Here is a 22149-nt window from a genome sequence, read left to right on the forward strand (position 1 = left end):
TATAAGCCACGCCCACCAATATGTATACTTGTCGAAATGCCGTGTTTTTAGGGAGACCCATGCAGACAAGTCTGCTGTGGAAAACGCCCACTTACACATCAAAGAACTGTGGCTGGCTATACGTACTTATTCAATGTCCTCATTACAGGACAGGCATGGGAATAAATAGCCTTTTTCTCTTAATCATTTAGGCCTAGTTGGCAAAGCAAAGGCTTAGCCTACCTCTTTTGAAGGGCGAACAATCTGACCTAAATAAAGCATAACCATGTCTTTGATGTTTGCTACGTGATTGTTTTTGTGTAATTTACTATTAATTATTTAAAGTATGGAAATAATATTTAAATGCATATTCATATGCATATATTCATATGCATTTGAAAATGTTTGAATTGGTGTGTTCTTACGGGTGCCTCATCGTCTACCACTTGATAAGAGAAATGGTATCCTCTATCTTGCTGTTAAATATATTTATGCTAAATATTTAGTTTTAAATAAAAAAGCAGAACACGTTTTGGCTCCAGTTTCTGCAGCTATCTGTGGCTGTACTGTAAAAATGGTGAGAGGCTGAACCAATGACTGTATGTGTGTCTTTGGGAGGAGCACACGCTCAAAGACAGCCATCATTCCAACCGTGTAAACATAGTAGGAGTTTGAACGCAGAAAGAACGAGCTGCATAACTGCGAGGACCCAGACCAAGACCGGTACGTTAGTCAACGTTATGTTCTATTTGAAATGCATTTTTGCCAAATACATGTTCTGTATGCATATGAATTGCATATGGAATAAAGATGGGAAGTCGAATGTTGCTAACCAGGTATCACTCTTTTGTCGGACAGTTCTTATGGTGACAATAGAGTGATGACAAATGATAAAAACGTTTTTTAAGAGCAGGATTCTTTGATTCACACTGAAGTAAACGAAGACGCTAGTTGCTCAAGACTAGCTTTTTTCTTATTTATGGAATGATGATGTCATGAGGACGTACTGTTTCAAAGGCAAGAGAGCAGTTTCCTTCATTCATTATGAGATAACATTCTGTAGACAATGCACACTATTCAACAGGTGATGCTATTTTTAACCATGCTAGCAATATACAGGAAACTGGCAAAAATAATGGAAACACAGTGGGAGAATAAGGAAATTAAACTCAATTGAAACTGTGTTTTGGATCATGTATCTCAACTTCACTTAACACTTACGAGAAATTCTGTAGCAGGCACTGAGAATGTTTTCCATCAACTATAACACAACATGGACTTTTTCTTGTAGTAGTGGTATTGCATCCCTTCAGTTATGTTCCAGACACTTCTAGAATCTACTGTATGCCAAGGCACATTGAAGCATTTCTTGCACCACTGTGACAGTATTTTCCTGTTTACTTTGATTTTGGGCACAATCCTATACAGTATCACATGCAAGCCATTGAGGCACAGAAGATGTTACATTGCAATTGCAAATGGGCTTCCATTCTCTTAATCACAAGAGACACTATAGACCTTGAAAACCTTTCAAATTAGAAGTCCTTGGTGGAACCCTTTCCTCAGCCTAGTCTCCTGCCCATTTCAGAAGCCTGTGGTTTATGCATGTGGGGGGCCCATTTCCTACTGACTAACCAGGGCTAAATAGTCAATGGTGAGACCAGCTGCTGGGCTCACAGACACAGATCCACCCGGCACATTCCCTGTAATATTGGAGTGCTATGAGTCTGCAATACCCTGAAATTACAAGCAGACGCCCACCCATATGTGGCTAATTAACTAGGGCGTTACAGAGTAGTTTTAGCTGATCCGAAACACGCCCCTATTGGCCTTCTAAGGTATACGTTTACTGTATAGGGTATTGCTTTGTCCTGTCATTGATTCCTTGCAGGTGAAAGAGTATTAAAATCCCATCGCACTGTTCTGAAGTTTTGTTGGAATTCAGATTTGTGTTTGTTTGAATCAACCAAACTTTTAACGCTGCAGACTAAAGAACTACATTTAGTTCAACTAGTCATTTAAAAGTTTTTTGGAATTGTTTTTAGGTTCACATGTATATCTAGACATTGTTTTATGTAGTGAAATACTTCTTTGCCAGGTCCAGATGAGGTTTGAATACTTTCCTTTTGGAAATCAGACCTGCCATATTCTGAATAGGAGCGTTGTTTTTGTGTTTAACATGCTAAATTCCACATTTTGGTTTACATATGACCCTGTTCTCGCTATTTAGTTTAGTGTTTGGAAACATTTTTAAAACAGAGTTTATCAAACGGCCAATTACTTCACATTGAAAGAAGTTTACATTTACCTAAAGCTCCCCTTAGAAAAATAAAAATACTCCACTACACCTCATCTACCTTTTGAAAGAAGTATAATGTATACTTCTTTAAAATGTCATGGACTACATGTTGAAAGAACAAATAATATAATGTGTAATTTAGCCAGTTACCCACACAACTATTTTTTGAAGTCAGAAATAGGCAGTTCTGATGCTGAAAACAGAGAAAAGTATTGCCTACTTCACCAACAGAAATGTTGTTTGTTGCCTTTCAAAACAGGGATTCCAGAGAGACCTGTATCTGCTGCGTCACTGTCTAAACATGCATAATTAACTGCTCTCATATAAACATAAATCCACTCACTGCTCCCTATGAAATATATTCTCTGACATTACATTAAACAGCTTTTAAAACAGATTTTAGAATATTCTGGAAAAGTCTTGAATTGTGTGTTTCAGTGTCTGCAAGACCAGAAGAAGCAGCGGTGTGTGTGGGGGAAAAAAGAAAAAGAAATTAAAACGTAGGTTAAACATAGCATCGTGAGGGTGTTTGTTTCAGTTTATCGTTAATTTCTAATTATGTTGAAAACCTTGCTATACAGCATTGTACATGTCCTTCACTTCAGAATAAAAGCGCTCCGATCCCCACAGGGCTGGGTCACTTCTGGTTGTGACTCTGCTGTATTTTTAACCAATTCCTTTGATGGTGAATTGGAACAGTGTAACATGTCATTATGTACGTGGACCCCAGAAACAGCAGCAGCACTGGCGGGGCCCCTCTAGAGTAAAGTACAGCCTTCAGGGCGACAGGGGTGGCTCCTCTAGAAATAGCTAGCAGCTAACATAGGGAGTGGAGTAAGCCAAGCCCTCCATTACTCTGTCTGTGAACATGTGGAATAGGTTTCCGCTGCCAGTTTTCCATCACCACTCGTCCCTGTAGACACTGGGTGAATCAGTAAGATGGGTGGGAAGATGACACTGTACTCACGGCTGGGAGGGACAACGGAAAATTTGCTAACCTGGTGGAAAGATTCTGTTGAACTTACATGTTTATTTAAATATACAGGCAGAGATCCGCTACATATGAAAGAAAGAAATATGTATCTCCGATGTCCTCTGAAAAATATAGAAGACAGAATTATAGACCTTCAGCCTTCATGATGGTCTCTGGGCAGCCTGTGACCTTGAGGGAGCATTGGGAGACCTGTCGTTGATAAATATCATTTAACGAACTATGAAAACATTGAGGATAGGCCTCAGCTCTATAGAAGCATGAAAACATTGAGGATGAGTCTCAGCTCCACAGAAGCATGAAAACATTGAGGATGCGTCTCAGCTCCACAGAAGCATGAAAACATTGAGGATGCTTCTCAGCTCCACAGAAGCATGAAAACATTGAGGATGAGTCTCAGCTCCACAGAAGCATGAAAACATTGAGGATGAGTCTCAGCTCCACAGAAGCATGAAAACATTGAGGATGCTTCTCAGCTCCACAGAAGCATGAAAACATTGAGGATGAGTCTCAGCTCCACAGAAGCATGAAAACATTGAGGATGCTTCTCAGCTCCACAGAAGCATGAAAACATTGAGGATGCGTCTCAGCTCCACAGAAGCATGAAAACATTGAGGATGCTTCTCAGCTCCACAGAAGCATGAAAACATTGAGGATGAGTCTCAGCTCCACAGAAGCATGAAAACATTGAGGATGAGTCTCAGCTCCACAGAAGCATGAAAACATTGAGGATGAGTCTCAGCTCCACAGAAGCATGAAAACATTGAGGATGCGTCTCAGCTCTACAGAAGCACGAAAACATTGAGGACGAGTCTCAGCTCTACAGAAGCATGAAAACATTGAGGATGAGTTTCAGCTCCACAGAAGCATGAAAACATAGGGGATGAGTCTCAACTCTACAGAAGCATGAAAACATTGAGGATAAGCTTCAGTGCTACAGAAGGAGAGGACATGGGGTGATGTATTTATAAAGTAACAATTTGTCTCTTGCATTTGATGGGGTTATTTGTCTGGGGAATTCACTGATTTAGTATTTCTGATGGAGAAATGTCCAGACCAACAGCCAAACAAGTAGCTCTTGCTCACCCCCATCCACTCCAAACCTAATTATATACGAGAAAGTGAACCTTTTGCGATTAACTGATTTGTTTGAACTGAAACCAGATACAAAATTTGCAGTAACATTCACTTTTCAAAATAGATTTAGAGGAAATTGATGCTCTTTTTGAGTGAAGTCCAGCGGCTCTATTTCGCATACATTCTCTTCCTTTTCTGATATGCCCTTTGTTTGTAAGTCAACATGACATTCTGTATACATCCTTAATTAACAGTCATAAAGATGCATTGTGGGAGCCGGAGAGATAGGGAGGCATGTTAATGGAGCTCTTAAAAGGCGGCAGAAGCTTTTGAAGTGAAAGAAAATGGGTGGGAAAGGCCATTCCTGAAACGCACTCACATCATTAATGGAAAAGAGAGCAGGTAGAGAGCAGGCGCAGGCAGAGATGAGACCTGTATAGTACATTTTCCTGGGTGTCCAATCCATGTTCTTTTTTCATGTTCATGCTGCCTTGAAATACTAGTATAACAACCCTTTTCTACTGCACAGCGAGCAGTGTCTTTTTGGGGTCATGTATAAAGTATTCTGCTTTGCTATTCAAATTTTGTGTACGCACTTGTGCTAGCATACTCCCTTAGTAAGAAGGCCCCCATTGTTTCCAGATGTACATTTAATAAAACATGCAAATGCAAACAATATCCGATACAGTGGATATAAAAAGTCTACACACCCCTGTTAAAATGGCAGGTTTTTGTGATGTAAAAGAATAAGATGAAGATAAATCATGTCAGAACTGAAATAGAAGTCATTACAGGTGTGTAATAACTTCTATTTAACATAAGTTTGAATTTTATTGGTTAATTCTGAACACAGCCACATCCCCAGTTATAAGAGGGTGTGCACACTTATGCAACCAGGTTATTGTGAGTTTAAAATTTTTCCCCCTCAAAGATTTCAGTTTGTTTTTCAATAGAATTATTCACATTATAGGTCACATTAAAGGTAGAAAAGGTTCTGACATGATTTCTCTTTGTCTCATTCTTTTACATCACAAAAACCTGGCATTTTAACTGGGGTGTGTAGACTTTTTATATCCACTGTAAATACTATTCCATCCCCATGATGGTCATTAAATACCCTAATAAATGGTCTGCGTGATCCGATGGTGTGTTGGGCTGACCTTACCACCGTCCAGACAGCCGTGTGTGTGTGTGTGTGTGTGTGTGTGTGTGTGTGGGTGTGTGTGGGTGTAGGTGGGTGAGTGGAGGTGTGTGCTGGGGCAACCCATAAGTAAAATGCATATTCTCCCATATGTAAAATGCATGTTCTCCCATTAGTAAAATGCACGTTCTCACGTATGTAAAACTTATTTTATTATCCACTGTGAGGGGCTTTTGACAAGAACATCTGCTAAATGGCATTTTATATTATTATAATAATTATTATTATCATAATATACCTGTGTTCTCGGTCACCAACACACCCAATGGCAGAGGATTGATGCAGCCAGTATACCTTGAAGTCTGAGATTATAGCCTAGATGTGTCTAAAGAACTCAAATGATCTTCAATCAAGCCAGATTCACTAACAGGATAGGCGATGGGTTGGGCTCCTTTCTTTTGTTGCCCAAAGTAGCTTTAAAATACTGTGTAGTGTTTGTTAGTATATGTAACTGCAAATGAACATTTCTGTTGCACACATGATGTTTGTGTGTTACTGTCAGACTGAAGGTCCAGGGCCCTTCATGAGTATGTCCTACAATGGGGTTGTGTGTTACTGTCAGACTGAAGGTCCAGGGCCCTTCATGAGTAGGTCCTACAATGGGGTTGTGTGTTACTGTCAGACTGAAGGTCCAGGGCCCTTCATGAGTAGGTCCTACAATGGGGTTGTGTGTTACTGTCAGACTGAAGGTCCAGGGCCCTTCATGAGTATGTCCTACAATGGGGTTGTGTGTTACTGTCAGACTGAAGGTCCAGGGCCCTTCATGAGTAGGTCCTACAATGGGGTTGTGTGTTACTGTCAGACAGAAGGTCCAGGGTCCTTCAGGTCCTACAATGGGATTATGTGTTCTTGTCCAATGGTGCGGAGCACCTCTGATTGGCAGGCCCTCCTTGTATGACCAAGTCCTTAGGTTCTGAGACATTCTACAGATACTCCCTCCTCTCTTTGCCCCATCTCTTTCCTAAATCCCTGTCTGTCTCTCTTTACCGTACCTCTAAGTGCTGGTTTACATTAGGAGAGAGAGAATAAAATGCTAGATCTACTTTATTGTCAACATTATTCAAGCTGAATAGAGCTATTCAACCCTAGTCCTGGAGGGACCAAACACTTGTGGTTTTCATCCACTTCTAATCAACCACTTATTCAGACCTGGGACACCATTTGTAGGCAAATAACTAGCAGGCATAAAGTTAAAGTAAAAGCAGACTTGAGTTGCCTATGAACACCTCTCTGTTTATGTCCCACAGTATACAGTATAGTGTGTCCATTCAACCTTTCATGAAGCATTTACAGTTACGGGATCTTCCATTGATCGACCTGTGCCACAATCATCTTATTTACTTTCAAGCAATCTTTGTTTACTTTCCCATATCTCCAAACATTAATCCATGGTGTATGACACGAAGGGTAATGGCCCACAAGCCAAAATGGGAACATTAGATTAGATTCAACGTTGTTGTCATGGAACAAGTACAGTACAACGAAATGCAGTTTGAGTCTAACCAGAAGTGCAAAGAGAAGAGGGCAGAAAATGTACAATAATTAAGTGTATGTATTTACAAGTGGAATGTATAGATTAATGTAATTGCATTACATAGGGCAATTCTAAATGTGCAATGGAAGCAAATGGAGGAGAAAATGTACAAGTATTAAGTATAATGTATGTACAAGTGGGATAAATAGTTGTGCGGGTATAAGTGGCAATTCTCAACAGCATTCTGAATTTGCAATGGATGCAAATTGAAGGAGTAGGGTAGCATGTGCAGCTGAAATGCAGGGATAGCAGCAATGAGGTTCCCGAGGTAGACGTGTGTAACAATAGAAAATGCAAGTACAATGGCAGTTCTGAATGTGCAACGAAGGCAAGTTTAAGGTGCAAGTCGGCATGTGCAAATGAAATACAGGAATAGCAGCAATGACACTTTCCTGTAGACAACTGAAAACGTCCTAATCAGACTTTGTAAGGCAGAGTGACACAGTCCAGTAGTTAAAGGGTGGGTGTGGTTAGTGATGGGTCACAGAGTTTAGCAGGGTTACAGTAGATGGAAAGAAACTGTTCCTGAGCCAGCTGGAGTGAGAACAGAGAAACCTGTACCCCCTGCCAGATGGTAGGAGGGCAAACAGTTTGTGGCATAAGTGTGAAGGGTCTCTGGTGATGCCGCGCACCCTCCGCAGACACCGCTTGCTGGGTACCTGTGATGTGCTGGGTGGTTTTCAACCCTCTGTTGCAGGGCCTTTCGGTCAGTTACGGAGCAACCACTAAACCACACTGTGTCGCAGTTAGTCTGTGAACCAACATGACAAAGATTTACCATTCCAATAAAGCATAAAATGTCTGAGATTATATTTAAAAAATGTATTATAAATGTTATATCTCCTGCAAATTCTAAACTAGAACATACATAATGTATTTACCTAAGTGTATTTTGGCGCCGGGTAATTCTCGGTTTAATCATTTTGGCAATTTGGAAACATATTTAAGATATCTATAAATACTGTACACAACACTGATTTGCTTACCATGGTCTAGAGTAGGCGTGGGCACATTATGGCCCAGACAAAATAATAGGTTAAAAACTTTTGCCCCGAAAGCAATGGTCACTCTTTGCATGGTTGCAGTGTGATAAACCATTAATTTGAAAGTAAGAAAACATGAAAACATTGAGGATGAGTTTCAGCTCCACAGAAGCATGAAAACATAGGGGATGAGTCTCAACTCTAAAGAAGCATGAAAAAAAATTTTTTTTTTACGTTTGCAAAACATTTTATTGAATAATTCCACAGAGATTTTTGTACCTATTTCATATTTTTAAATAGTTCTGCAGTCAATGTCTACGAGATGATGACTGTTGGGGCGGTTTATATGAACGTAATTCCAATAGCTAATTCGTAATTCCAGGAGTTCTAAATGCAGACGAAACGTCTAAAACAGGAAGTAGTTTGTTGTTGACAGTTAGCTAATTATACTAGCGGAGTAGCTACAGATCGATAATCCTGAATGTGATCTCATCCTAAGTATATAAAGCCCATATGTTGTCGCCATTTGTAAGTAACACGGATCGTTGCTGTTTTATGAACACACCAACGTCTTATTTAGGCATAAAACGTATGCTAGTAAACTTAATAGCTGCTCCAGTACTTGTTAAAAGATCGCTAAAATTGATCTAACTGTTATTGTAGTTTTATCCGTTATTGGCATATCATGTTGTTTTGTGTTGCAGTTTTACAGATTTCCTTTGCTACATTTGTTGGGTTTAATGTTAGTCGGATACTGTAACTGCTACCATGTTTCTTTTACGGTAATTAACTGGGTAAAGCGTGATTTGGTCTATTTAAAGCAAGTCAAGTTATAGCCACCAATTGACAATGTTGTAAATGAGAACTAATTGTATTGATCATATCCAAGTCCAACGCCTGTGATGCTCAAGAGAGATGCGTTTATATTTGTAGTTCTTATGTATATTTCTACAGAACAAAACTATATATTTATTGTTGCTGGAGTTGCTCCAATGGCTTTTTGCCAATATGTATCTGGTTGACTTTCTCCAGTGACGTCAAGGCGGATTTTTCAATAACCGCAAACGTCCAGAACATTAATACTTTTAAACGGTTCGTTTAATTAATGTTGTTACTATTTTAAGGATCACACATACACACACAAAATGTAACTGAATATGGCATCGTCCTTTCTATTTTGAAACAACTGTAATGTCTTTGCCTGGACATTTGTTTGGCATTTGTTTACGGGGATGATACTTTTTTATTTAAACTGTATGCCCATCACGGAACATAAACTTGTGATATAATAGTTGATGTCCCTACATCAAAAGAGACAGACATGCATTTCCAAATGATGATTTTAGGTGGTCATCTGGTATTATTAAGGGTATTCTGTGTATTTAGCAGTCCAATGCTAATGCAATGTTGGTGGATATTAGTGCAAGTTACCAAGTGCCTGCTTGTCGTTTCCCCAATAATGGGAATTATAATGAGCCATAAGGTTTCCCACAGATGTCTGTCTCCAGTGAAATTGAAGAAAATTAGGGAACATTAGCCAGCGATTATCCTCAGACTTTCCATCCATCCATTACGGCTCATCTCTCCAGTGTCTCCTTTCTCGTTTCTCGTTTCTACTGGGGTAAAGCACGCAGTGACCCAAAATGGCTCCCCTTGTTGCCTGTGATGTGGAAAGGGGCTTATGTCCATATCAACTTATATGTGTTGTTTGTGAAACTGATTTCCTGTCGTGTCTTTTCTATCCCCAGGGGGGATACTGTTGCCTCAGTCAAACCAAATCCTAAAACCAGCAAAATATTTTCTATTAAACCACGGTCCTCAGAGGCACTTGTTGACTTTGGGTGAACCAGAGCGTTCTTTGTTGGCACCGCCGTGCGTTTAGACAGTGTTGAACGATGGCTCTTGTGGACCCGACTGCCTCCCACCTGGACCCGGGCATGGAAGGCGAGGGAGGAGTTCTCGCCGGAGACCTCGGTGTCCTCCCCAACGCCAACTGCCCTAAACATGGGCACAACGGCCTGGACAACCCCGACGCCTGCAAGGCCAAACAGTGCCTCCGCAAAGTCATCGGCCACCACGGGGACTACGTCAAGATCTCGCTGCCCGACGCCAGGGGCAACCGGCTGCCGGCGGAGTGGTGGAAGACCGCCATCGCGTTCTTCTACGCCCTCTTCAACCTGGTGCTGACCACCGTGGTCATCACGGCGGTCCACGAGAGGGTCCCGGAGAAGGAGAGCAGCCCGCCGCTGCCGGATAAGTTTTTCGACTACGTCGACCGGGTCAAGTGGGCGTTCACCGTCACGGAGATCAACGGCATGCTGCTGGTGGGGATCTGGATAATTCAGTGGATCTTCCTCAAATACAAGTAAGAGATGAGTTATCTGGGGATGTGTCAAAGCCTTTCCTCGCGCACGTCCAATTGTAGCCTGGTCCTCTGATCAAATGTTAGGCAAAATTCACACTTATGCAGTATTAGACAGCCCTACCGGGTTTTAAGGTTTCTGCAGCACGTGGAAAAAATGTAATTGCCAATATTTCAGAATTAGAAGTGGGCTATTTGGTGAAAATCTCTTATTTTCAACCCCCCCCCCCCCCCTCCCCCTCCCCGTGCGGGTTTCCAGGTCAATCGCGGGTCGGAGGTTCTTCTTTCTGATTGGCACCCTCTATCTGTACCGCTGTGTCACCATGTACATCACCACCCTTCCTGTACCCGGCAACCATTTCACCTGCGCCCCCAAGGTAAGTGTGGCTCTCAGATTGGATCTGTCTGGAACGAGTACTGAGCTGCCTGTGAAAAAAGCCATTTCTGACCCAGGATGGGAATCCAAGCCACTGAACGTTATTGCATGAGTTTCGAAAAACGTGCTGCAGAGATCGAAGGAGGTCTATGTGATGTCACTGGAGATGAGCGTTTTAATGGGATTTCATTGGATAGGTACGATTCGGACCGACAACACAGGTTTAGGTGAACGCCGTACAACATATGTTTCTTTTTTGAGATCTAGTGATGTTTTTTATGTCTCAGATTCACACCGGATACTGTCAAACCGATGTCCACCTCCTACTCTCTTTGTTCTCGTTCCTCCTCCTCTTTCTCCCAGCTATATGGAGACTCGCAGGCAAAGATGCAGCGCGTGTTGCAGTTGATCTCTGGGGGCGGCCTGTCCATCACGGGCTCCCACCTCATGTGCGGGGACTTCCTCTACAGTGGCCACACCGTCATGCTGACCCTCACCTACCTGTTCGTCAAGGAGTGTAAGTCCACACGGGGCACGCGCCGGGGCTTCTCCCGTTAAGAGACGGTCTGACCTCCCCTTTCTCCTGCTCCAGACTCCCCGCGGACGTTCTGGTGGTACCACCTGATGTGCTGGCTGCTGGCTGCCGTGGGGGTCGTGTGTATCCTGGTGGCCCATGAACACTACAGTGTGGACGTGGTGGTGGCCTACTTCATCACCTCACGGCTCTTCTGGTGGTACCACACCATGGCCAACGTCCCGGTGAGATGATCTTATCATTTAGTAGATGAGACAGTAGATGGTGAGATGATCTTATCATTTAGTAGATGAGACAGTAGATGGTGAGATGATCCTATCTTATAGTAGATGAGACAGTAGATGGTGAGATGATCCTATCATATAGTAGATGAGACAGTAGATGGTGAGATGATCCTATCATATAGTAGATGAGACAGTAGATGGTGAGATGATCCTATCATATAGTAGATGAGACAGTAGATGGTGAGATGATCCTATCATATAGTAGATGAGACAGTAGATGGTGAGATGATCCTATCATATAGTAGATGAGACAGTAGATGGTGCGATGATCCTATCATATAGTAGATGAGACAGTAGATGGTGAGATGATCCTATCATATAGTAGATGAGACAGTAGATGGTGCGATGATCCTATCATATAGTAGATGAGACAGTAGATGGTGCGATGATTCAATCATATCCATAATATTATCTATATAAATGCCTCATTGACTTAGTTCAACCGTAGTACCCCATCAGACCACTGACAAAATAGTCCCAATCTTTGGTGCTTTGATTTGTCCAGTGTTTGCTGCACAGGGAGAATTGTGTAGAACTCCGAACCTGGGAGTCAATGCTTCTTCTGTTGGGGGTCAAACTAGAACAGCATCTCCTTGTAACAAAGACATCAAATAAAAGTGGTTCCCTTTTCTGACTAAGTCTTACATAGGCATTGTGGATTATATAATAGAGGCCTTCTCTATTTCATAAATCTGTACAGTTTCACATATTTAATAGCACATTTATGTAGTTCATGATTACAGGATTATCAGAAAAATATAGTAAGTACTTTTGCCCACAGGCTGGTTGATATTTCATTCAGCACCTCGGCAGCTTCATTTTCAGACTAACGCTGTTTCATTCAAACCACTGTCGAAATGAACAGTGCTCAGCTGTCAAATAAACCAGTTTCAAATTAGATTGCCCAAGGCTTTATGGAAAATGCAGTACAATGATTTGGATTATAGCAATCCTACCATTTGGAATGAATGTAGCAAGCATGTTCCGATGTTTTTCAAGAAAATAATAGGTGTTGCAATTGGCAGCACAATAAGTTAGTGATTCGGACATGGTAGGACATCCAATCGAATGGTGTTGATGCTGTCTGATTATGACATTGAGAGGGCTTCCCTCTTTTTAAATCATTCTGCCACCAGAGTAATTATTGCACACCTCGTCCAACTTGATGAAAGACCCACCAGATAATTCAAGTATGAGTGGGACCATTTCCTTTTACATGTTCTTTTAATGTTTTTCCTTTTTAGAGGATTAGAGTCAAATTGAAAATTGGCATAATTTGTTTCTATTCACTTTTGAGGCCTCAAACTAAATCATTCTGCAACTCAAAGATTGCTCAGGGTTCTAGTGGGATATTAAAGAGAGAGTCTTGTAAAATGTCAGCATAAGTCGATTGTGCCCAGCTTGGTCAAGTTCAGGTCAGGAAAGGAGTCTTTATCAAGTAAGGTATAACTGTCAGCAGGTGTTTTCAGACTGATATGACTCGACTTCTCCCCAGTATTTACATTGAGATACGTTGGAGTCTTGAAAGGTTACCAAAAACAAAAATGCTGTCACTAAACCATAAATGTTAGTGTCTGGAGTTTGCTAAATATATATATATATATATATATTTCTTTTCTGGTAACCTTAATATGATATTTTTTGTGTACTTCTCAGCCTTTTTTGTTCTTATTTTCCAAGGGTGCCAATAATTCAGGTGGGCAAATCCTTCCTGAAGTCTGTTTCCTTTGACATAAAAGGTGCTCTTTTCCATGGCTCAGCAAAAGGCAGATTTCAGTTTAAATGTTGTGATTTTAATTGTTATGTATTTATAGAGATCAGTAATATCAAATTTAGTTGAAACCATGGTTCGTGCCATAAGCCCATATCCAGTTATGTTTACACTAGGCCTAAAAACTGTTTGATTTATTTTTCTTCTGCTCCAAACATACCTCTGAAAAATAACCATTCATCATAAAGAGAGTGGAGACATCTCCATCTTGCCCATCGCACACCCATGTTTTGCAGTGGAGCCTGATTTATTTACACTAAGCTCATATCGGCGAATCCCGTGGTCTTTCTTAAAATGGCACTGTGTGATGGAGTTTCTGCATAAAGTTTTGGGTGGACTAATAAAAATGGGCAAAAACAGACTTCTAAATGGATATGTTTTACAATATATATACAATATAAAGTACATGTAATCAAGTGGGTTACTTGAAGAGCAATTCTGTAAATGTGAAACTGCTCAGTAGATAAGAACAAACAGCTTCAACAGCAGGCATGCATTTGAAAAGTCGAAAATGTGTTCCGCTGTTCCCAGCATCCTAAGAAGTTCTGCTTGTACTGTAATCCCTGTTATAAAAAGGCTGGGAGGAAGTGCTTCACTTAAACAAATCATGCTAACAAGACCCATCCATTTTGTTCAGAACATTTTTCTACTTACTTTTCGGCATCCTTGTAAACTGTTAAAGTTATAAATAAATATATGTATTTAGACTTTGCCACATCATAGCAAATAGCTCAGCCTAAAACAGATGCAAAAGAACATTATATCAACAAATAACAAAATTAGGATAAACAAAGAATTGCTTCTGCTATGCATAGATCCCATTTCATAGACATTTTTTGGATTAGCCTGAAAACAAGGCTTAAACCATAATTTATATCAGGGATGGTGAGTCCTTGCATCCATCGCTCCATTTATGAATGTCAAATTGGTTCCATTTTCACTGCGTTCTACCAAAACAGAGGCAGGGTTGTTGGTTGTTATGGTTTCAATTAAGGATGCTAGCTTTAACCCCATTACATCATGCCATTAGGAGTCTACAGGGACATAATGTTTTGTGAAGGTAATTTATTAACATCTGGGGTGGACTGAAACACTGTAGAGGTTGCTCTCAGACAAACCCTGGGAGTGTGTAAGAACTAGGCCTGTGCGTGTCTGTGTGTGTGTGTGCATGTGTCAGTGGAGGGGTCTGGTGGTGTGAGCGATGCCAGAAGCACTCTGAGTCATGAAAGTAGTGTGGCAGAAAGTTCAGAGCACAGCGTCATCCTGATCCATTAGGCCTGCTCAGGATCATGATGGATGGCGCTAAAGCCGCGTGTGGGGATTCACCTTGAAAGAAGTCTATTAGATGACAGAAAAATGTTAACACAATCATCTACGTAATGGTAACGCGACAGTCTTGATGCTTCAGTTGAATTTCACCAAGCCTTGGTTGCTCATTTAAAGCAGTGTTACCATAATATTGTGTGAGGTTCTAGAACTTTTGGCATGGTGTCAGCCCCCCCTAGTGGTGGAAAACCACAGCTGACACGTCGTGCCAGAGATTTCCACATTACAACTCTCACCAGTGCAGCCAGAAATGTTTATTGGTTATTAAATTACACATATTGCACCCAAAACAAATCAGATCCATAATGTGCTGGCACTGGTGAGTGTTGTGGAGGTTTTGGGTCAGAAGCTGTTGAGGGTTCCTGTTGGTTCTGATGGGTTCTGGATTCATACAAATTAGCACCACCTAGTGATCAGGTTTACCAGTCACATATCGTTGATAATGGTGTTGGAGCTGTATAAAGCAAAAACAATGTTTTTTTTAATTTCAACTTGAAGTGAGTTTATTTATATTTCAAAGACTCTTTGTCAGCTTTTTTTGTTGTTTGTGCAGTATAACCCAAAAGGAGCTAATGCCAACTTATCTTTTTTGCTCAGGGTCTGCGGTGCTCAGCGAACAATTACCTCACCAACACCTGGTGGAACCCTGTGTTCAACTTCTTTGAGAGGAATGTGCAGACCCAGGTGCCCTGCGCCTTCTGCTGGCCAATCACCTGGCCCCCTGCCTGCCTTAAGAACTCCTGTAAAAAGTACAATGCGGTGTAGAGCCTGCTTACGGAGAAGTCCCAACACCTCAGTCCAATCAGGGTCGTGTTCATTAAAATACAAAACGGCATGTTCACAGTTCCTCCCTGTTTCAGTCTGTTATTTTCTTTTCTTGTTTGGTGCTTATTGAACAAGTCCAGACACTCACCACCAGTGTTGCTTTTCTGACCCGAACTGCAAACTGATTTTTGTATTCATGAAGTATAGACACGGGTTTTTGGATCATAGGTCAATGTTCTCTGTATGGTCATAAGACTTATGTAGCCCAGATCAAAGACTGTTATATGATCAATATTTAAAGTTTGAGGATGTTAAGGCTCATTAGGAAAGGTTTGTGAGAAGAATAACATCCACATTAGGTTCGTATGTACTTCACCACTAGAGTAATTTATTCTATGTTTACTTGTTAATTGCAAAATGTTTTATGTTACTGTAAAAAACTGAAGAAGTCCAAATGTTCGGATGAATCCATTTTGCCACTTACTGGCAGCTTGACTGAGATCTCCAAAATGAAAATATTATTTTATAGAGCTATAAATAATAACATATAAATGAATTTCATATAGATTTGAAGTACGATGTATTTATAATTTCCAAAACGTGCCTTTAAATACTAATGCATGCAATTTTAAATTGCAAGCTTTGATATGTTTGTTCTGAAAACAGTTTATAATTTTTTATCCATTGCATTCAATGTGCCTTTAGTCTACAAGAGTAAGATATTCTTTCTGGCTGTATTAAACGTTCCTGTATGACAGCTTTGTCATTTTCATTATTTTGTCGCCATTTTCCATTTACTGGACACTATTTAACATTGTTATCTGATTCAAATTTGTAGATTCAATTGTGCAATTTATACCTTCATAATAAAGATGTTTTCCAATCAAAGTGCAGATATTACCTGATGAAGTGTCTGGATATTTGGTAATTCGTATTAAGTATGTGGGTAAGTAGGACGTATTTTTATTTTTTTTGACATGGACCCTGTTTAATATATCATGTTACTGTTTGTCATAATTCGGTATTTCATTTCTTTCACGTTAGCATTTACGTCAATTAGAATCCAAGGCAACTTCCAGTTATTGCAAACAAATTAAGTGCTTAACCCCAGGTCAGCCATAGCAAGTAAAATAATTCACCATCATCAAGAATGTAGTTCAGTTAAAATGCAGGCCTATTTTGGGTTGGATGTCTAATATGTTTATATATGCATAATAGGTAGAATCAATATCATATCTCAGTTAGCCATGATATTCCAACTTGGTGGTTTGGATGACATTGTCCATAAATCGGCACATGCATGACGCAGTATAATTCGAGACCCTTTTTGGCTCTACAGCGCTACTTAAAAAAAAATAAAAAGCGGTCCAAAATCGTAGACTGGGTCTTTATAAGGTTGCCTTATTGCAAATACAACACCGTCGTTTTTATCCTTACGTATTTTGCTACCAATCTTGTTATACAGCATGTCTGCGTAAAGATTGGCAACAAATGGGTTACGTACATAGAGGTATGGTAAGGGGTGGAGAGAAGCTGACTTGCTAGAGTCAACCCCCTTCGCCGTCATCAATCAAAGCACCAATAGGAATGACGTGTGCGTCTTTCGCTCTCACCACAAACAAGGAAGAACATTTCAGACGCTTGTGCATAAACGGGTTTGACCTTTCGGTATACACTAATAACAGCTTGAAAAACATTGAACTCGATAATATGTATTACAAAAATGTATTGTGCGTGTAGCTATAGATAAACACATCATGGTTATGGAATTGTGGTACGATCTTCTTCCCACTTCTGCGTCGTCGCGTGTCTGCATTCTGGCCTTCACGGTGTTTGTGGGAGTATTTTACATAATGCACTTAATTCGTAAACGCAAAGATTTCTCCAATATTCCCCCTGGCCCTAAACCATGGCCCATAGTTGGCAATATTGGGGGGTTTCTGGTTTTCAATGTCATCTTACGTCATTTTGGAGGCCGGAAAGCAGAGAACTTCCAAAAGATGGAAAAATCACCTCAAGTCTTTCTGACAGAACAAGCTCAAGTTTACGGCAACCTCTACAGCATTTGGGTAGGGAGTCAGCTGGTGGTTGTGCTAAACGGCTATGACGTTGTCAGGGACGCCCTCTTGAACCGAGCAGATGTGTTTTCTGACAGACCAGAAATTCCAACCGTCACAATCATGACAAAGCGCAAAGGTATGGTGGTGTTTCACACAACTTATCCGTACTGAAGTATACATAGATGCTCATAAATACTTCAAAATGGGTGCACGTTCTTCTAATTACAGCTGGCCTGATTGTACGTTTGTTTTCGTAAAAAAAATGCGTGAATATTGAATAAATTCGTTAAATTGCGTTTCATTCTGTGAATCTCCAATATCTTTCTCAGTATTGGTCATAGACACATCAGTCTTGATGCGTAATTTTCTGTATATAACTGACCTTGTCTTGATCAAAAAGGTCCTAATAGTTTAAATATTTTTTATTAATCTACACCCAGTATCACAATGACAAAGCAAAAATACGTTTTTTGATATACTGCCAATTTATCAAAAATAATGCAAACCTGGAATATCTCATGTACATATGTATTCAGACCCTTGGCCATGACACTCCAAATTGAGCCCAGATGCATCCGGATTCCACTCATCCTTCCACTCAGAACTTGTCTGGGAGTCCACCTGAGGCAAATTCAATCAACTGGACAACATTTAAAAAAGGCCCGTATCAATACAGATCAAAAAAAATTATAAATTCCCTTTTTTGGGGTTGTCTTGCTGTAGCCTCTCCAGTGCACCTGTTGTCACTTTCATTTGCACCAAACCAGGTGACATTGATTCACAATCGCTTATACTTCCTAACTGGATAGATTGATATCCCTGAAGTTTAATTGACTGGGTGTTATACTGTGATGATTACGTGTTCCCTTCATTTTTTTGAGCAGTGTTTATAAGGTTCCACCCTTACCAGTGCTTATCAGAGTAAAAACCAAGTCATGAAGTCCAAGAAACTGCTCAAATCCAGGTGTGCAAATCTTATAGAAGCATACTCAAGAAGACTCAAAGCAGTGATCGCTTCAAAAGAAAATCCATACATTTCTCTTATTTTTTTTTTCTTTCAAGGAGAACATCTTCCATTTAGTCATGGGGTACTGAGTGTAGATTAATGGATTTTATTTTAATAAATAACAACATTTTGAGAGTGCATGGGTCTGAATACTGCTCGAAGACACTGTATAAATACTATTACATGGCTTTTTATGTAGTTTACCTCTCTTATCTGTTTTCTAAACCAAAGGCATTGTTTTTGCACCATATGGCCCGGTATGGAGGAGGCAGCGAAAGTTCTGCCATACCACACTGCGAAACTTCGGATTTGGCAACCAGAGCCTAGAGTCCTGTGTCCAGAAGGGTCTGGCCGTGGTGAAACGTGAACTGCTGCACCTCAGCAGAGAAGATCATAAGTGTTTGGGGGTGGACCCAACCTCTCTGATCACCAACGCGGTGTCCAATGTCATCTCCAACATTGCCCTGGGACAGCATTTCCACCACAGTGACCGTGAGTTCGGCGCTTTGCTGGAACTGATGGCCCACGGCTTGGAGATCATCATAAACAGGTAGGTAGATAAAAGTGTAGATAGGTTGACCAGTAGTTGGAAGGTTCATGTCTTAGGCCGAGTGAAAGACCTGGGAACTGAACTGGTAACCAACCAGTGGGCTGCTGGTTTCTGATCCCGGGTTCCTTAAGGACTTTGGGGCCAAACTACTATTCTCACCAAAAAATATTTTTCTGTTATTTTTTACTAACAGCGCAGCATTCCTCATCAACGTGTTTCCCCCTCTATACCACCTGCCCTTTGGTGTCTTCAAAGAGGTACGTCAGGTGGAAAAAGACATCACCACTTTCCTCAAGGAGATCATCAAAAGGCACAGGGAGACATTGGACCCAGACAACCCCCGAGATCTCATAGACATGTACTTGCTGGAGATAGATGCCCAGCAGGCTGCGGGCGAGATGGACAGTAGCTTCTCAGAGGACTACCTTTTCTATATCGTGGGGGATCTTTTCATCGCTGGCACTGATACCACCGCTAACACAGTGCTGTGGATGCTGCTCTACATGGCTGTTTATCCAGAGGTCCAAGGTAAACCACTGTCCGGCAGTCTGTTCAGCTGCAAACATGGCTTAATAGATGAACTTAGAGAGACATCGAACCATGTAATCTTAATGATTTCAACCTGAAGAGAACCCCTCGTATTAAGTAACTTAGATTCGGTTGTGTTCTTCCTAACTTATTTAGTGACTTACCTCCTTAATACACTTTTTTTATTCAATTTTTTTTACACCACAGAGAAGGTGCAGGCTGAGATCGATGCGGTGGTGGGCCCAGACAGGGTCCCATCTCTGACGGACAAAGGGAGTCTGCCGTTCACTGAGGCCACCATCATGGAGGTCCAGAGAATGACTGTGGTGGTCCCCCTGGCTATACCTCACATGGCCTCAGAGACCACAGGTGAGCAGAGGGACACCATGCACATATAATGCCATACTAGTAATTCCAATTAGATGGTAGAACCTGAATGTTTTGCTAAGGATTATTGAAGCTGTAACAAATGTACTTTACCGACAACACGATCAGCCAGTTCCACCAGGCTAAAACTTGCTACGGCAAGGTAAAGGAAAAGGAACCTGTAAGAACCGGACTTGTGTTATTGTGTTGCAGAGTTCCGTGGCTATACAATCCCCAAGGGCACTGTGATTGTCCCCAACCTATGGTCAGTCCATAGAGACCCCACTGTGTGGGACAAGCCGGATGACTTCAAACCATCACGTTTCCTAGACGACCAGGGGAAGCTCCTGAGGAAAGCGTGTTTCATGCCGTTTGGAATAGGTAGGTCATAACGCAGCTAACTCGCCTGGAGTCAAGCCATCTGTGTTTCTCTTGAGCAAGCATTCTTGCAAGCATTCTAGCAAATTAGTAAGTATAAAAGTAATTTGGTTTTTGCTCTATATTTGTTGGCACTGTGTTTTAATCGATTCAGGAGAAATTGCACTGGTGGCAGGAACTTGGCCCACAGTATAAATAATGTTTTCTTTTATGTGCTCAGCACCACTTACTAGAACTGTAACAAAAAACATATTGCCTTTTGCGACATATTGACGGCTTAAAAATCTTAGAAATCATCGTTGGAATAGCATTTTCCTGTCTACCCATTCACTTCGCTCCTGCCAGACGCCATGCCCACCAACACATAGGTCTGGATTTATTTTCTTCCCAGACATTTTGCTAAATGTTGACGTGGTGCTTTTCTCACTGTCCTTCTCAGGTCGGAGGGTCTGCATGGGAGAGCAGCTAGCGAAGATCGAGCTGTTCCTGATGTTCACCAGTCTGCTGCAGGCCTTCCATTGCAGACTGCCAGAGGGGCTTCCCTCTCCTCCTATGCACGGCCGCTTCGGCCTCACCTTGGCTCCCTGCCCATTCACTCTGACTGTGAAACCCCGGCAGTAAGGCTAGCGGACTACTAACACAATCAGTTTTATCCTAATTGTACTTGCTAACAGAAAATGCAACCATGCAGTGTTAATGTTCTTTTTATTCCATAATATTGATACCAAAAAAAATGATACTAAAAAAAGTACATTTAAAACTTTTTTGAAAGAATGTTACTTGTAAAAAAAAAAAATGTTTTGTATATTGCCAATATCTTAACATGACATTTTTTTATTTGAGCATATTATTATCATTTGAATTTTACCTAATTCGGTACTGTTACCAAAGCAATATTATTTGTTACCATGCAGTGTTTATGTCCATTTTACTAATTTTGATGCTGAAAATGTGTTCAGGGAATTTCTTCAGGGAAGAACATAATATTTATTTTAACCGCTTTAATTTTTTACGTTTAAACGTAATATTTTAACTATACATACATACTTTGAGCTAGGAATAACTAACTTTTTGCACAATTAGTTTTTTTAACCTTTCTGAGTAACCGAATACATTATGGGAATATGAGTGATTTGTTTGGATAAATTCACGTCACCGGCTGCCATCTTCCCTCCGTGCAAGGCATCTACCATACACAATGCCTTAGGAAATCACGGAACATCAACAAAGACTACAGCCCAGGCTATGGTCTGTTCACACTGCTTCTGCCTGGTAGGTGTTACCGGGGCATCAAGGCACACACTTCCAGACTCACAAAAAAAAATTCCCCTCAGGCCATAAGGTTCCTCAACCAGCAACACTGATCTTTGATCATATTGATCACAAATTAACTTTCCAGCTGCTATGATGTCTTTCCATGTACACGTTATTTACATATTTGTAATAGTCAGTGCTTCTAACCAAATTGTTCATATTCCCCATTATACAAATTGCTGCTAGTTTACACTTAAGTATATTATTGATATATTTTTGCTTTATATATTTCTTAGTTCTTACTACGTAGATGCTGTGTGCCATGTTACAAGAACTTCATTTTTCAGATTGAATCTGTGCTCAATACATTTCATAAATAAACTTAAATTGAACTTCAAAGTTACAATGAAGTAAAATATGAAGTGTTAATGCAACTGTATTCATTGTATCAGTAGACATATTACTAGTTTGATAGGATACAATATATTATGTTAGTGTTAATATTATGTATTAATAGTTATTGT

General features: G+C 40.7%; 2 protein-coding genes across 6 annotated transcripts; both read left to right on the top strand.

The window, feature by feature from the left end:
* The first annotated feature begins 499 nt into the window (after window positions 1–499).
* sgms2a (sphingomyelin synthase 2a) lies at window positions 500–16238 on the top strand. 5 transcript variants are annotated; one of them, XM_010888417.3, is made up of 7 exons: window positions 8680–9156; window positions 9559–9685; window positions 9813–10429; window positions 10686–10803; window positions 11166–11319; window positions 11395–11561; window positions 15316–16238. In XM_010888417.3, exons 3-7 carry the CDS (start codon window positions 9960–9962, stop codon window positions 15481–15483), a joined length of 1077 nt encoding a protein of 358 aa, XP_010886719.1. In that variant the 5' UTR covers window positions 8680–9156; window positions 9559–9685; window positions 9813–9959; the 3' UTR covers window positions 15484–16238. The 5 variants fall into 5 exon arrangements, with proteins under 5 accessions (XP_010886718.1, XP_010886717.1, XP_010886719.1 ...); XM_010888416.3 differs by lacking the exons at window positions 8680–9156; window positions 9559–9685 and adding an exon at window positions 500–702; XM_010888415.3 differs by lacking the exons at window positions 8680–9156; window positions 9559–9685 and adding an exon at window positions 8426–8592.
* An 832-nt stretch (window positions 16239–17070) lies between these two features.
* Window positions 17071–22134, top strand: LOC105020991 (cytochrome P450 2U1). The gene is made up of 6 exons (XM_010888414.3): window positions 17071–17679; window positions 18781–19099; window positions 19293–19627; window positions 19835–19996; window positions 20207–20374; window positions 20811–22134. The coding sequence occupies exons 1-6, from the start codon at window positions 17241–17243 to the stop codon at window positions 20990–20992; spliced, it is 1605 nt and encodes a 534-aa protein (XP_010886716.2). The 5' UTR covers window positions 17071–17240; the 3' UTR covers window positions 20993–22134.
* The last annotated feature ends 15 nt before the right edge of the window (window positions 22135–22149 follow it).

This window comes from Esox lucius, chromosome 25 (genome assembly GCF_011004845.1).
Source record: "Esox lucius isolate fEsoLuc1 chromosome 25, fEsoLuc1.pri, whole genome shotgun sequence".
Classification (NCBI taxonomy): domain Eukaryota; kingdom Metazoa; phylum Chordata; class Actinopteri; order Esociformes; family Esocidae; genus Esox; species Esox lucius.